Source organism: Cavia porcellus, unplaced genomic scaffold (genome assembly GCF_034190915.1).
Source record: "Cavia porcellus strain 051 isolate PalLab524CR breed Dunkin Hartley unplaced genomic scaffold, mCavPor4.1 scaffold_24, whole genome shotgun sequence".
NCBI classification, from domain to species: Eukaryota; Metazoa; Chordata; class Mammalia; order Rodentia; family Caviidae; genus Cavia; species Cavia porcellus.
Genome location: NW_026947507.1, coordinates 51,512,381 through 51,528,104, shown reverse-complemented (window position 1 = coordinate 51,528,104; position 15,724 = coordinate 51,512,381). Strand labels below are relative to the sequence as shown.

At 38.0% G+C, this 15,724-nt stretch overlaps 1 protein-coding gene across 1 annotated transcript; it reads right to left on the bottom strand.

Annotated features, from left to right (window-relative positions):
- Positions 1-5,387: 5,387 nt before the first annotated feature.
- On the bottom strand, positions 5,388-13,089 carry Cenpw (centromere protein W). The gene is made up of 3 exons (XM_003479403.5): positions 12,774-13,089; positions 7,300-7,413; positions 5,388-5,541 (listed from the first exon to the last, which is right to left on the bottom strand). The coding sequence occupies exons 1-3, from the start codon at positions 12,897-12,899 to the stop codon at positions 5,515-5,517; spliced, it is 267 nt and encodes an 88-aa protein (XP_003479451.1). The 5' UTR covers positions 12,900-13,089; the 3' UTR covers positions 5,388-5,514.
- Positions 13,090-15,724: the final 2,635 nt, after the last annotated feature.

Sequence of the window (15,724 nt, the reverse complement as noted above, 5' to 3'; positions counted from 1 at the left end):
GTGTCCCTTTCCTGTTCCTTCTTCTTTCTCCTAGTACTGAATGCAGGGGTGTTATCTACAGGGGCAGCCCCTACGCTGAAACTACCTAGGGGGATGCACACAAACATGAGGACAGCCTTCTCCCCACGCCAAGGCCCTGATGAAATGGTGAGGCCACCGCGGGAGTCCTCGGCTGTCCTCTCCCTCTTTCTAAGCTGCTATGTGGATTTTCTTCATGTGTATCTTTACATCCCAAATTAACATAGTAATGATCATGGCTTAAACAAGATTTATAATTTATCAATTTCTACTTTCAATTGGTTAAAAGTCAAAATGACACAAACACTGAACACAATATGTAAACTTTTTCTGAGTCCTCTTTATCTAGTAACCTCACACTTTTGTGTGAAGACTTGAAGCTCATGCTTGACCTACTGCAGTAAGTCCCAAATTACTTTTATCACCTCTACTATTTCCTTACCAACTTCTGGTTATTAGAATCACTTTCTTTACAAACAGCCCTAAAACCTTTCATTACCTCCTGGGTCCTTCCCTGCATCCAAATACCTGGCACTTCAGGTCTCCCACTAACTGAACTGCTTTGTGACAGCCACTTCCTTTTGTTTGTTTGTTTTTTAGCCACTTCAGTTTTAATGTGCCTTTAGCAGAAACAGCGCTACAAGTTGCTCTTGGGGTGCGGCTTCTCATCCTCTCCGTGTCACAGCCTTTGTGCTTCCTGACAATCTTTAACTCCAATTATTCTTTCCCAGATTTTCAACTTGTTCCTCCCTCCCGCCCACATTGTATTAGTACTTTCTGATCCAAATCCGTGACATTACGTCACTCACTGATCACTGCGCTCTTGAGGGACCTTAAAAATTTCATTTGCAAATATTTAAGAAAATTCTACAGCAAACATTCTCAAATCGTTACATGGTAAGTTTCTTAAGGGCACGATATTAGCTTTCATTCTACATCCATGTTCAGTGTGGAGGTTGTTTAGCAAAAGCTAAAGAAGTTTGACAAAACTGAATATACAGATTTAAAATTGAGAAATTATTCACAAGATACCCATAAAGGTCTTTTTACATGCCCCATTAACAGTTTAAGATTCACACAAATCTAAATTGACCAAAAATATACACATATCATAGAAAAAGTTGTCAGCAGCAAATTTAACTGTGCAACAATATTAAAATATAAAATGTAATGATTTAACTTACAGCTAGAATTTCAGTGTTTTCTAAAATTCTTGTCGTGAAATTTAGTTTCATTAATCAAACTCTCTATACAAAAGGACCACTGAAAGATATGTTGTTTATATCATGAGGAAGATATTTATAAAAGTACTTTGGGGGCTGGGATTTAGCTCAGTGGCATAAGTGCCTGCCTTGCAAGCAGGCAGTCATGAGTTCAATCCCTGGTACCGATAAAAATCAAAAAAAGACCAAAAAAAAAAGTACTTTGTAAAAGAAATTTTCAAAATTATTTCTAACATGAACTTATAATACTAATATAGCTATAGTATATATACATGTCAGAGTCCAACTTTTTCCCTACAGAGTAAGTATAAAGAAAATTAGAGCATATTCAATCTTAGCTTTATTTTCAAATTTAAATTATTTTGAGTAATCATGCTTTATAACTAGTCTTACACTTTAATGCTAATAGGAATAAAGATGTTTTTCCTCTTCCTTTAAATCTTGGCAGTCTTCTCAAATTTTGGAGTTAAAACTTGATTTAAAAGCCCATTAAGAACAAACTGCCTAACTGGAAGTCTGGACTTCACAACTAAGGAGTCTCATGACCACAAAATATGGAGGGAAAACTCATACTGTCCAAAAACATAAACATGTTTTGTGAGTCAGTGACATAAAGAATAAAAACAGATAATCTTCCTCTTACCTTACTGGTTGTTAAAATCCCTAAATCAAAGCTGAAAAGTAACCTCCTTATATCATATTTTTGCACAAATAATATATTCTATCAAGGGTTTACTCAGCTCATATGAATTGCTAAGTCTATAATTAGGTCACAATTTCATTTTAGGGATATCTGACTCAAATTATAATATTTAAAGTATTTGGCTAGATGACCTGAGTTCATGTATGCCACTAGTCAGTGGTTCTAGTTGAAAATTGAGAACTATCAGTAGTTTAACATCATTGAGATCTCAAGTCTATTGCATTGCTTTCATGAAAATTGCGTAGTCTGATGTATTGTTAAAATTGACTAGAAATTCCAGGAGAAATGACAAATTTTAAGTTTTCAAATGAACTATAGACTCAAATCCAAGTTAACAAAAGTTAACTTGGTTAACTTTTTTAAGCTAAAGCTTAAAATCTAAGTTAACAAAAGTAAAACAGACAAAAGTCTTAGCAACTGTACCTCAGAAAAAGAGACTTCTATCTAGAACATATAATAAATCAGGCCCCCAAAATCCTAAGACCCAGTCCAAAAAGGGGCATCTGAGGTGAATATACACTTCTCAGATAAAGAAGTACAAATGGCAAATAAATACATGGAAAAGGGTTCAGCATCCCTGGTCATTAGAGGAATACAAATAAAAACAACACTGAGATTCCATCTCACTCCAGAAATGGCCAGGGTCAAAACAACCAATAATAAATGCTGGAGGAGATGTGGGGAAAAAGGGAACTCTTTCTTCTCTACTGTTGGTGGGAGTGTAGATTGGTGCAACCTCAAAAAGATTAGAGGTCCCATTTGACCCAGCTATCCCACTTCTGGGCATAGCCCCAGAATTAAAAACATCATACCACAGTGATATATGCACACCCATGTTTATAGCAGGACAATTTGTAATAGCCAGATCTTGGAAACAACCCAAATGTTCGTCAACTGAGGAATGGATAAAAAACGTATTTTTATATAATGGAGTACTACTCAGCTCTAAAGAAGGATCATACTGAGGCTTTTATAGTTAAATGGACACGACTTGAGACCATACTCATAAGCAAGCAAAACTCTGTGTAAATATCATATTGTCTCCCTAGTGTAAGAAACTAAAAGACTAAATAAGATCCAAAATCTACACAAATAATGTGAAACAGCAAGAAATTTTTCCCTCTGAAAGGGGAAAAATGGATGAGTAAAAGGAGAGAATGAAAGAAAAGGAAAAAAGGTATAGGTTTGTATATACAGACGTAAGATAGCCAAGATAACTATACTAATTCTATTAGTTCTTGGAAAAGAGCAGTTGATATTCATATGATTAGATCAATTTTGTATATCTATCTGGACATCTAAGGAACTCTTTTGAAGATAATAATATGCAATATAACAATCACTGTTAAATTCCTACCATCTTGTTTTGAAAGCCTTTATTGTTGTTTTGGGTCTTTTGTTGTTGATGGGTTTTTTTTCTCCCTCTTTAAAGCTAAAAAAGAAAAAAGTAAAACAGACTCAAGTGAAGTGAATCGAAGAATATGCCTTCCTCTAGAGAGGCTACTATTTAGGTCCAGCTGATTGTGGATGCATCATTGACAGTGGCCAACTTTTCAAAGGAGTCAGAAATTAAATTTGTATGTGAAATTCAATGCCTAAACATAATCAGTTAATTAAAAAACAGAAACCTTACGTGGGCCCAAATGGAGTACTCAGACTGCCAGCCTGTAGCCTCTGGCTTTTCCTGGCCCCTACAGAGGGCCAGCAGATGAGGTCCCACCCATCCCATCCCAACACAAACCTGTTTCCTTGGCTGGCCTACCTGCTCTCAGGAAGTCAACGCACCAATCTCAGCTTCTCTCAAATGTGCCAGCACACGGGCCACAGGCAGGGCCACTGTTCACTTGACAAGCAGAGATCACGGCTGCTGCTGAGTCTAAAAATCCTCAAACCGAGACTTAGCAGACCTAGGCCATTCATCTCTTAAAGTCCATCTCCATGTTAGCTGAGTCTGAGACACAATTCAAGTGTATATGCCAAAACTGGCCCAACCTCAGGCAGGAAGTATCTCTGAAACGGCTTGTCTTCTAGCACTGTCTATTCTTACATGCAGCTTTAAACTAATCAAAAAGTGATTCCAGTTCAAATCTCAATTCCAAAAAGCTTGTTCTCAGAGCAAGTACTTCTTATGGAAAATTACAATAGTAGAAAAAATTTCAAGAGAAAAAAAAAATTAAATCTAACAAAGATTTAAGACATCAATAAGATAGTTTCTCTTATCCTTTCCATTTCTGTTTCTTATTTTGTTGCAAAGGATTAAGCCCAAAACAATCACTCCATCACAAAGCTATAACCAGCTGCCCTTTTTATGTTTTATTCTGAGGCAAGATCTAGCTATAGTGTTTTTGCAATCCTACGGCTTCAGCCTCTTGCTCTGCTGAGATTATAGGTGAGCTCCACCATGTCTGGCTCATTCAGTGTGGTGCTTTCATCTAAAGAAAATTAAAGCTATCGGGGTGCAGAAGGGCTACAGTCACATTGTAGTTCCTGAATTTAAGACAGTGTGAGTCAGATGCTAACACACTCAAATAACAGAACATCCTTCACATTAACTTTCTCAAAAAAGTATTATTTTTAAATAGTAATCATTCTTTATATGAGAATTTTATAGAGAAACTAACCTTATTGAATGCGTCCCCTTTTCTATTTTTTGAAGCATTTAAGAAAGTTTGGTACACTTTGAAAATTTGGTAGAATTCACCCTTAAAGCTGTCCAGTAAGGGTTTTTCTTGTAAAAAAGATTTCTGATGACTGATTCAGTCTCTTTATTTATACATGCGTCCAGATTTTCTATTTCTTTATGAATCACTCGTGGTAGCTTGTTTCTATTAATTTATCCATTCGTCAAGGTTATATATAATTCTTTAAAACAGTCCCTTGTATTTTTAAGTTTCTGAATGAATGGTTTCTTCCCAGGGTCTGCAACACTGGAATCCACCAGGTCCAGGGAGGAACCATGAGTCACTGCTGAGCCCTGTGGCTTCCATTCCCACCTTTCTGTGTATCCGCTCGTGATCATCAACTGTGCTATCACCGAGCAGATCGGAGCAGCTCAGGACTGCACCTAGAGCGGACTGCAGGTTGTCTGTCTTTGGAAACTCCTGTATTTATGACTATATCTAATCCTACAAACTTAATTCTAAAAAGTGTATCTCTTCAAGTTATGTAATAAAATCTTATTTTGTTATTTAAAATATTTACAAGAGCAACAAAACAGAAATAAACTGAAATAAGTGCAATTTTAAATGAACAAAACCTAAGTCCTGCCAGGGATTAGGCTCAGCGGTTCAAGTGCTTGCCTGGTAAGCACAAGATCCCGAGTTTGATCCTTGGTACCAAAAATAAAAAACCCGTAATTTCTAAAAATAGTAAGACAGCAAAATAGTCCTGTGTTACTTGAGATATTTCAATGCCAGCAAAAAACACACACACACACACATATACACATTTCTCATCCAGCTGACACTTTAATAATCCACGATACAAATTAACACATAAAAAGTACTTTTATAACATGCTACCAAATAAAATAAGCCATCATATAATTTTCACGAACATGTTCTTCGACTTCTAACCTCTGCTCTTCTTTAGAATTACCTGTGGGGGAGGGGGAGACACAGATTCATATTATACAACAGAAAATAAAACTTTCTCAATAGACTTACATATATAATATGCAGATCTAAAAATGTAAAAGCCAATTTGGAAGAAATCAGTGAATCCTTTACTTTATAAATGATTTAAATTTCCTCTAAAATGGGCTCCTCTAGATGAATATTAAACATACTCAGATTCTGAAAACCTGGTTTTCTGAAAACCTCTAATTACTGATCTCTGTAACCATAATTCAAAAGTATCCAGATTAATGATTTCAAACTTGAGGATTTTAGATAGTTACACAAGAAGTTAAAGAATATTCTAAAACCCCAAAAGCCTACTATAAATCAAACACTTCATGACTATAAAGTAGTATAAACCTACTGTGACATAAAATTTCCCATATTAGGGCTGCAATTATATCAACTGGAGATCAAGACTGCTCCTCTTTTGCTGAACACTTTCTTAAGTAGACAATTTTCAAAACATACACCTGATAGCAGAAATAAGACAAAAGGGGGTCTTTAATTGTAAACAGGCCCAGAGGACCAGGCTACAATACCTACAATATTTTTAAACTACATAGCTATTATTATAGATGAGCACATCTATAATTTACTTATAAACAAATCCTAAGTTTAAAACACATATGTATTATTTAAGGTCTCTCATTCCTTATTTTACTTTCAGAAAAAAACCCTTACTTTTAATATTTAGAAAGTTTATAATGACAAGAGGATTTAGAAGTGCCTAAAAATTGCCGGGACACACCTCCACATGCTTCCCACATATGGTATTACCACACTCGTTCACCACCCAGGCCAGCACTTCGCTGTCCTGCCAGACACTACTACAGAGACTTCAACAGAAAGTATTGTGTACTCAACAACTTTACAAACAGCCTAGCTGAGCAGAATTCAGCAAGTTTCCGTTCTAGTACACGTTTCATAAATTTATACATCTATGGTTTTTAGTATTTTGTTGGTCTACAATTTGAATAAACATTTTTTAAAATGTGAACAAAGACAAAAACAAGTTTCTACTACATCATCCCCTTTGTCAACTATGACTGCCAGCTCTTTGAATACTGTTGGAGAAACCGGCTCTACATATATCAATAATAGCAGAACAACTGATCAAAGAGATATTATGGTATTTTAGATTATTAACATTCATCTAAGCATAAAAGTTTCTAAGATCTTTTGGAAATAATGTTTTCAGAAATCTTTTTTTTTTTTTTTTTTTTTTGTATCAGGGATCGAACTCACACATTTGCAAGGCAGGCGCTGAGCTAAATCCTTGGCCAGAAATCTATTTGAAAAACAGCCCTACGTGACACATGCTTTCATCAAAAAGAAATACCGTAAAAAACAATCTTCTCTGTTCATAAGAGATTTTATCATAAGTCACTCATAGCTCAAAGCAAGGCCAGGAAATCAACCAGTTAGGTAATTAGGGTAACTTGAAATGATGACGAAGAAAATTTTGACAAATTTCAAAGTTATAAAGCTTCTCAGTAATCAGATACTCATTTTTCTCTAAATGGTAATAAAGCTGTGGCAATTAACCTTCTAATCAGAAATCTAATGTACATACTAGGAAACATCTACGTCCTTTCATTAAAAGTCATCAACATGGAAAGCCAAGCACCAATTCAATCAACAGTGCTGAGTGAGATACCCGCACTGAGCAGAGGTGATGCCCTCGATGGTATTTTTAAAGTTAACTCTTGCTCAGGAAAAGAAACCCCAGTTGTACCTTTGCTGCAGCCAATATGTGATCCTTCTTAATGATTCCACACTTATTCTCACAAGCATTTATCCTGGCCTCCTCTGCTAACCGATGAACAAACAGTAAAAAGTTCAAATGAACCTTTAAAAGAGAAAATGTAAATAGATTTTTAAATCCAAGCACTAATATTTTGAAGTAATGACTTTTAAATTTATAATGTAACTTCAAAAAAACGTTAAAACATAACGACTATATTCTAGGCTCTTATTTTACATTCTGAGATCCAAGATTTTTAACTTACATTATTATTACATGTCTGTAGTATGTAATGATTGCAGTCATCATGGGGGCTGGTATGTGTAAATAACACATCTTAATTTTTTTACAACTCCTTTCCTTTCTCTCCCCTCCTCCATCTACTTCTCCATTCCCTTCAACCAGAATATCAATTTAAAATATCTATTCAAAGCCTGGCATGGTAGGAGACATCTGTAAATCCAGCACCCCGAGAAGCTGAGACATGAGGATCATGAATTCAAGGCTAACCTGGGCAACTTAGCAAACCCTGTCTCAAAATAAAAATAATTAAATAAGAAGAGCTGGAGATTTAGCTCAATGGAAAGTCCATAGGTCCTGCCCTCCAACCACCCCCCCAATTTCAAAATATTAATTAAAAATTTTAAAGAATGCTGAATTGGAAAGTACACATACCAGTACAATGTACTTTCAAGTCAATACTTATCATTACTTATTACCTGTGCACTATCATCGTATAATCAACTCCACTCTTAATCATTAAGCCTTTTTAAAAGTTTTGCTTTCAATAGATAATACAGGACTGGAGTATTGTAGGCTACCAGCATCGTGGAAAGCTGGGTAAAGGATACACGGGACCCTGCGAGTCTACAATGACTTTCAAACAAAAATACAAAACAAAGCAATGTACAAGGGAGGGGCTTCAAAACTTAGTCCCTCTTCTGCATCATTCTCTAGCCAACCATGATAGCAGTTTCTTACAGTCTCACAAAAACAAGCTTTATCTATATGCCAACCACACACGGCATCAGATTACATAGTGCCGTACAGTATATAAAACTGTCTTACATACACATTCTATATATATAAGAAAGTGACGTATATCTCATTAGAAGATGATACATGATATACATATTTTCACTAAAAATATTTTACGCAAAATAAATATCCAAACAAAAAGTGCTAATCAATCTATACACATATACCTTGACAAAGTTAAGATGCACAAAGTGTGACAGAGATAAAATAAAATGAGCTGCAGTCCTGTGACTCAGCCCGCCGCCTCCTGTGACTCCCAAGCAGCGCTCCCATCTTCCCGCCCCTGGCTTCTGTCAGGTGCCCTAGATCCAGTCAGACAGTCCCTTTGTCTTTTATTTGTACCTTTAGATAGTACCTTTATTTTTTAATTTTATTTCTATGTTTGGGGTACATATTTACATTAATCTTAGGGAGTAGACACAGAAACTGAATATATTTGATTTTTATTCTCCTCCTCCTTCCCCCACCTCCTTCCTTCTGTCTAGATCCTTTCTGCATTTTCATTTTTATTTTTTAGTTCATGTTTACAATATATAAAGATCACATTCACCGAGGTTAGTTGGTCCATGTATATGATGTATCTTGAATCTTTTCATGTCCTGTCCCCTTCCACCCCCACCCCTCGCCCCACCTTCAGACTCTTGATCCCCTTTCCATTTGCTCCAGAGTAACTTTAACACAAATTTTCTTTCATTATTTATATTGTAGGTAATACATGATCTTTGCAGTTAAAACAATTCATACACAATAGTACTATCTTATGTGCTACAAACAATATTTCCTAAATGTTAATGAGACATTTCAAATGCTTTGTATTATTCAGAAATATCTAAGAGAGTCATATTTAAACAGTGCTCTAGTGATAATCTGGGGGAAATAAGAGTTTAGGAATTTAAATTTAGTAAGATGAGAAACCCATACAAGATATTTTTTTGATACAGTTTTTTGTTGAATTTTCCTAATTCTCTCAAGTACTCTGAAGCAAAGCATTACAATTCTTACTGTTTACATTACAGTGTGCCATTCCATTTTTTTACACACTTCCAATCATAGTCCACTTTTTATTGCAAAAATATTACATAATAGGGCACAATTTCATAGGTTAACTTATACATTCTACTTATAGAATGTATAACAATATATAAAGGTCCGCAAAATAAAGCTTGTAGTCCTTCACACTAAGCTCCGCTTGGCTAGGCCTTTCCAGGTTCATCTCCTGCCTTCCCCAATCCCAGTTCTACACTGTATTCTGAGGTACTTTAAGAATTCCAATGCATCTTTGCCTCCAGAAATTCTTCTGGTTTGAAGACTTCCCGAAGAAGCCCAACCTCCCAGTATGAAACACCATATGGATCAACAGCACCCTGACTTTCCTATGCACTGAGTTGTAGTTTTATCCTCTTCCTCTATGCACTATTTTTTTTTTTTCCTGGTACTGGGGATGGAACTCATGACCACGCACTTGCAAGGCAGGTGCTTATGCCACTGAGCTAAATCCGTGGCCCCTCTCTGCACTATTAAGAGCAAAACCTATAACTATCCTTCTCAACACTGTTTCCCCAGTGACCTTTTGCTACTGCTCAACACACAGTAAACAGAAAAGTATTAATGTGTGAACAAACTATCCCTCCATGTCTCTGTGAATAAGGCAAAATACCTGAAACAAAATGAAAAAACTTTTTAAAAAGCCTAATAAAACAGTATTTTGAGACTTGGGACACACTATTACACTGCAAAGAATGTACTTTTTCTTTCCTTCATGGACATTCGCCATGGAAAATGACAAAAATTACTTTATTAGATGATTCACAAAGCACTTAAATGTACAAGGGCTTAAATTTAAAATGTCAGAACAAAACCCACTTAAGTAGTCACTTAAATCTTACAAGTGTAGGAGACCAGATAGTAAGAATCAAGGCCTTATTGACTTTCCCACTCAACACAAAGGAGAAAAACAGCAAGTTGTGCTCTTTTGGTAAATGAGCCAGTGTACTGGCATGCTGCAAGTTCCAGGGAAAGTCAACACAGCTGAGATCTGGGTGTTACCTGGTCTTATACTATAGATAATAGGAGACAGATGATTCTTATTTTACTTCAATTGCTTGCTCGTGTTGTTAAGTGAAAGCAAGGTGAGCCAAATACCCAGGGCTCTTTGAAAAGAGTCCCTTAGCTCCCTCTTTCTAAATTAATTATGTGTCTTTTTGTTTTTCATCTTCATTTGCCTGCTGTCGGGGACAAACTTGTAGGCTAGTTCCTACAAAAAAGAAAAGCAATTACATCAGTAATTTACTTAAAAAAAAAATCTGCTTGCAGAAAAGGTAAATCAAAAGACAACTTACACACACTTACACGCACACACCTTTTTCTTTAGTCTCAGTTGACTAAAAAACTCACCAAAACCTCTCCCTCTCTATGTCATAGCACTTTTAAATTTTACGTAAACCATAAGCGCCCAAACATTTGCACAGCATTCCTCCACAAATCTAAAAGCTAAAGAGTTACTAGGAATCTGAATATTTATATTGAATAGTTGTCATATCTTTTACGGTTAGAGAACCTGCAGATACACAATCAAATAAGGCCAAATAATGAAAAGCCAGCGATGGAAAACTGTAACACAAAGAACTTACAGGTACTAGAAATTACATCAACCCACATATACTTACCATCTGTTTCAAACAGTGCGCTCAGAATGCCCACACTGTGCTAAGCACCACGAATATAAAAAGTTGCCAGCCCATGTTCCCAGACTAGGAGGAGAAACAAACCCATAAATTAATGACAAATGTGATAACAGGAAATAGATAAAACTCATCCTTTTAAAGGAAGGTTTTTCCAAAGTGGCATTTTAATTGGATTTTTAAAGAACTGGACTTTGCTGAGTGGAGGTAAGTCATCTTCAGAAAAAATATGTAGAAGACAGCAAAAAGATCAGTTTTGTGTCAAAAAGGGAGACAGAAAGGAGATACGGTTCTTTCCCTTCAGGATGCTACACGCCACACTGAGACATCGACACAAACACGCCTGCAGAACATTCCCAATAGCCAAACTCTCATATAATGTATGCTCAAAAAGACAAGACTAGGGCTGGGGATTTAGCTCAGCGGCACAAGCACCTGCCAGGCAAGTGCAAGATCGTAAATTCGATCCTCAATACTCAAAAAAAAAAAAAAAAAAAAAGACAAGACTGACTTAATCATAAAAATTTTCATAAATGTGGCGCACCTGCTATGTAAGGCTACAAAGTATCAATAGTGACCAGAAAGACCCAAGCAAAAAAATGTGGTTGATGCATGGCATATACAAACGTACTGGGAATCTGCTTAAGGAAAGCCATAGAAGACAAGCTGATCACCTCGGAAAAGCTGATGGTCCAAAGACCTTTCTTTCAACCATCAATGCAAAGGTTTTAATTTCAACTCTCTTCCATGCCACCGAGGTCTCACCGCACCATGGGGCTTACCCATGAACAGGCGGGCCACTCCAGAGCATGGATAAGCGATGAATTTTGAGAGGATGATGACTACTTAAGAGATTTCTTCAAACCATCTTTACCAACTGGTTTCCTAGATATCCTTGATCAGCTACATCAGGGAAAACTTGAAAAAAAAGCTATATTACATTGTGAAAGTGAGTTTGTCTAATATAGCTCATCTGTGCCACTTCTACTACCACCAAAGGGTAGGGGTGGGGGCACAACGGCATATCAATATATCCTTTTGTGTGTGGAAAAACAAAAAAGGAGGGCATGACATAACAGATGTAGTTTTCCTGGGGTGAGGAAAGGTGGCTTCAGAGATCAAACAAGGGAAAATTAGAGATAATTCTACACTCTAGAAAAAAAGGCAAAATTCACCAAAAGGCAACAGTAGGAAGGACAGTGGGAAATCTCAGGATACAGAGAAGCAGAAAAAATGTAGTTTAAGAATAGCTGGAATGGCTTCTGTAGCTAACAGGTGTTCTGCTGTGCGCCTAGGAAAATGAACTCACAGATGAGCACTGTGGATCAGTTCTTCAGCGAGTAGCATAAAGCAAAACAGGTCCGTGTGTTCAGTCAACATACTGAAGAGGCAAGAAGTTTAAACTTGCATGTCCCAGGCTCAACTGCAAAAACCTGTTTCAAAGGGTCTATCTGGCAAAACTTTCGCAAGCACACTCATCACCAGAGCAGACTGCGTTCCGCTCAGAATATTCCAAAACTCTAAGGGTTCTCGGCCTAGTTTCGTCACTGAGGTGATGCTGTTACCGTCTTTCTTGGGAAGCTCCGACTTCCACACTTGGGGGTCTAAGCGACAGGACCAGGCGCAGACAGGCAGGCAGGGCACAGCTGCGCCGCCGCGGCCGGACCCGGGGGCCTAGGGACTAGGCCGGTCACCGGCCCTCCCGCTCCCGGCCTAGAGACCCGGCCTTGAGAAGCCGACACTCACCAGGACGTCGCCGTGCTTCTCCAGACGAAGGTGGGGCTTCTGGCGCTTGAAGACGCGCCTGAGGAAGCCGCGGGGAGCGCGGCGCTTTATGTGCTTCCTCTGGGAGATCGTGGACGACAACGCCATCTCCGCGCTCAGGTCCCCGCCTTCTCTGCTTCCCAGATGCTCGGAGCAGCACAGGAGCTCAGGAGGCTGGGACTGGAAGGACGCACCACTGCCGGTCCAGCTTCTTCGGTTTCCAGGACACAGCTCCTGGGTTTGAACCCGGCGCCAAGATAGCGTGCTGGCGCCCGGAAGTGACGTCGCTACGTGGGCTCCCCCACCGGAAGTGCCTGGCTGTGAATGACTGGCGCAAACTGTAGGCGGGGCTCAGCGCTCCCTGACGTCATGGAGAGGTTGAGCCTGCCGGTGTTTCTGTGTAGTAACTGCTCCATGGAGCTATTTGTCCCAGGATCCCTGAGATGATGGGAAAATGTATGAGTTCCTCAGTCAGGGCAGCTTCACTTGCTCTCCAAGTTCTCACTGCAATATTGAGCCTAATAACCATGGACTCAAATGTTTACAGCAGCACAGTTCATAATCCCTAAATCTTGGAAGGGGTCTGTATGTCAATTAACGGGATGGGTAAAGGAAATGTGATGTTTACACACAATAGAATATTACTCTGCCATAAAGATAAACTTGAGTCATTTATTAAGAAAAATAATGCATCTCAAGACAATAGTGTTAAGTGAAGTAAACAATACACATAGCTTAGATACCACATGGTTTCTCTTAAAACCTCAAATTATAAATAAAAGGCAAAATAAAAGGTGGATGATAGGAAACAAGGAAAGAGATCTTTTGCAAATGGAAAGTGGAAGAGATGGATATTGTAGAGGAGTGAGCAAAAGGGAAAGAGATATTAAAAAGAACTAAAATATGTTAAATACTTATATCAACTCCCCACGATGAATGCAAATATTATATACTGCAAACATGCCTTCCTACCAATATCTGCATTTTAATATTTTACATTTTTACTTAATTTTGAGTTTAGCTTTTCCATGTTTTTTCTTTCTTTTTACAAACTTTACTCCCTGTAAATTTAGGTCCTCTCACTAAATTTTGCAATCTGTAATTTTCTGGTGTAGTTTAATTCTAATTCACTGAAGCTTTCTTTATGTCTCCAAGAAATTAACTTCTCCATCTTCTGGGTGACCATAACATTGGTTCTCAAACTTGAGTCAGCCTCAGAACCATCCAGGAGACTTATGAGAGTGCTGCAGGTTACCACTTCTGGATTTTCTGATTCACTACATCTGAATGAACTTACGTGGTGTTGACACTGCTCAACTAGTCCCTGAGATCAGCTTCTAATAATTACTGCGGTCTGGACACCCTTCCATGCACGGTCCATCCTCCCAACTCTAGGACTTCCTCTCTGGAAATGAAGTGATCCTTTCTTATAACCTTCAAGGCCTCGCACATGTGTTCCTGTACTACACCTTAGCAGCAAATACCGTACTCTTCCATAACTTCAATGCATCTGTCTCATTCTTCAGCTTCATGTCCTAGACTTAGAACTTCCTCTTTCTATTACTGTAACTCCAGCCATTCTTAGATGCCACTGGGATCACTGTCCTCTCCCTTTTCTGTCCCTGCCACACCCCTGTCCCACTCTATGCCTAATCTTCTCTGTACATCATTGTACTGTTACCATCATCTTTTGCCCACTCATCTGACACCCCTCAACTCTGCTATTTAAATTCCAAATGTGTTCTAAGTATGTGTCTGTGCACTAGTATTGGCTTACGAAAATCATATATGGAGTTCTGTGTTTCACTCCAGTTTAAATTCAGGACCAGTCGATTGAACCCTAAGTATTGCTGCAATTCTTTGGCATTTGCTAAGGCATTTTATTTACCTGCCCTCTTAAATAACTGTGTCATCCCTGTGCCCTTAAATAAGTATGTCATCCCTTTTTGCCCATCTTCATGCTCAGCTGATGATATTGCTTCCTAGGGATTTTGTACACTTTGACTACCACATCTACACACCAGATTGCCATGTTTTCCAATGAATGACACAATAGCTGTTCTACTTGTGTGCTCTCCCTTTTTAAAGGACACTTGCCAGAAGTTCTCTTTTACTTCATGGTTTTTACTTCTTGATAATTTTTTCCCTATCATACATATGTGCTATATTTTAAGTCTTTTGAAAAATCCTTACTTGGCCCTATTTTAGCTACTTCCGTTTTGCAGCTAGAAACAGCTGGCTAAATTCAATATTACCAGTTAGTCTTTCCCATTGGCTCTTGAATCACACTTTGCTACTTCTGTCTTCATCAAAATTCTACTTATCCAAACAACCACTAATATAAGATTTTTAAAGCAATGATAAATTCTTGGGCTCTAGCTCATTCAGCCATCCAGACGTATTTGTAAGGTTTCATGGCTCTTTCCTCCAAGCAAACATTTTCTTTAAATGCATACAATTTTCTGCCTGATTATTTCTTACCTCCTTGGTCTCTAAATCTTAAATACTCTATGACTCAGTCCTCACATACCTTCTCTATTTTTATTCTGTGTGTGATCTCTTCTGGTGTAACTTCAAAAGCAAACTCATTGTTTATTTTCTCCCTTAAATTTCAGACATTGGGGCTCAGTTTTCCACTGGGACAGAATGCCAAGCATCATCTTGAATGTGACATGACCTAAATAATACCTTGAGCTTCCCTGTGCCCGTGGCCCATCCCACCCACCCTCTTTCCACTACTCAAGCCCAGATTTTGGGCTCCACTTGGGTTCTGCTCTCTCATCTAGCCTTTGGGCAAACAGCCCAGCTCTATTTATTACTGTCTGATCACTGACACTCTGCTACTGCTCTTGTCCAGGCCATGTTCATTTCTCACTTGGGTTATTACAACACCATTTCTTTCTCAGACTGTTTCAATTTATTTTCAACAAACA

Coding starts and splice junctions, on each gene's coding strand:
- Cenpw (XM_003479403.5), bottom strand. CDS start 12,899: ATGGCGTTGTCGTCCACGATCTCCCAGAGGAAGCACATAAAGCGCCGC. Junction 7,414..12,773: donor AGAAGCACGGCGACGTCCTG/GTGAGTGTCGGC, acceptor TCTCTTTTAAAG/GTTCATTTGAACTTTTTACT. Junction 5,542..7,299: donor ACATATTGGCTGCAGCAAAG/GTACAACTGGGG, acceptor CCTCCCCCACAG/GTAATTCTAAAGAAGAGCAG.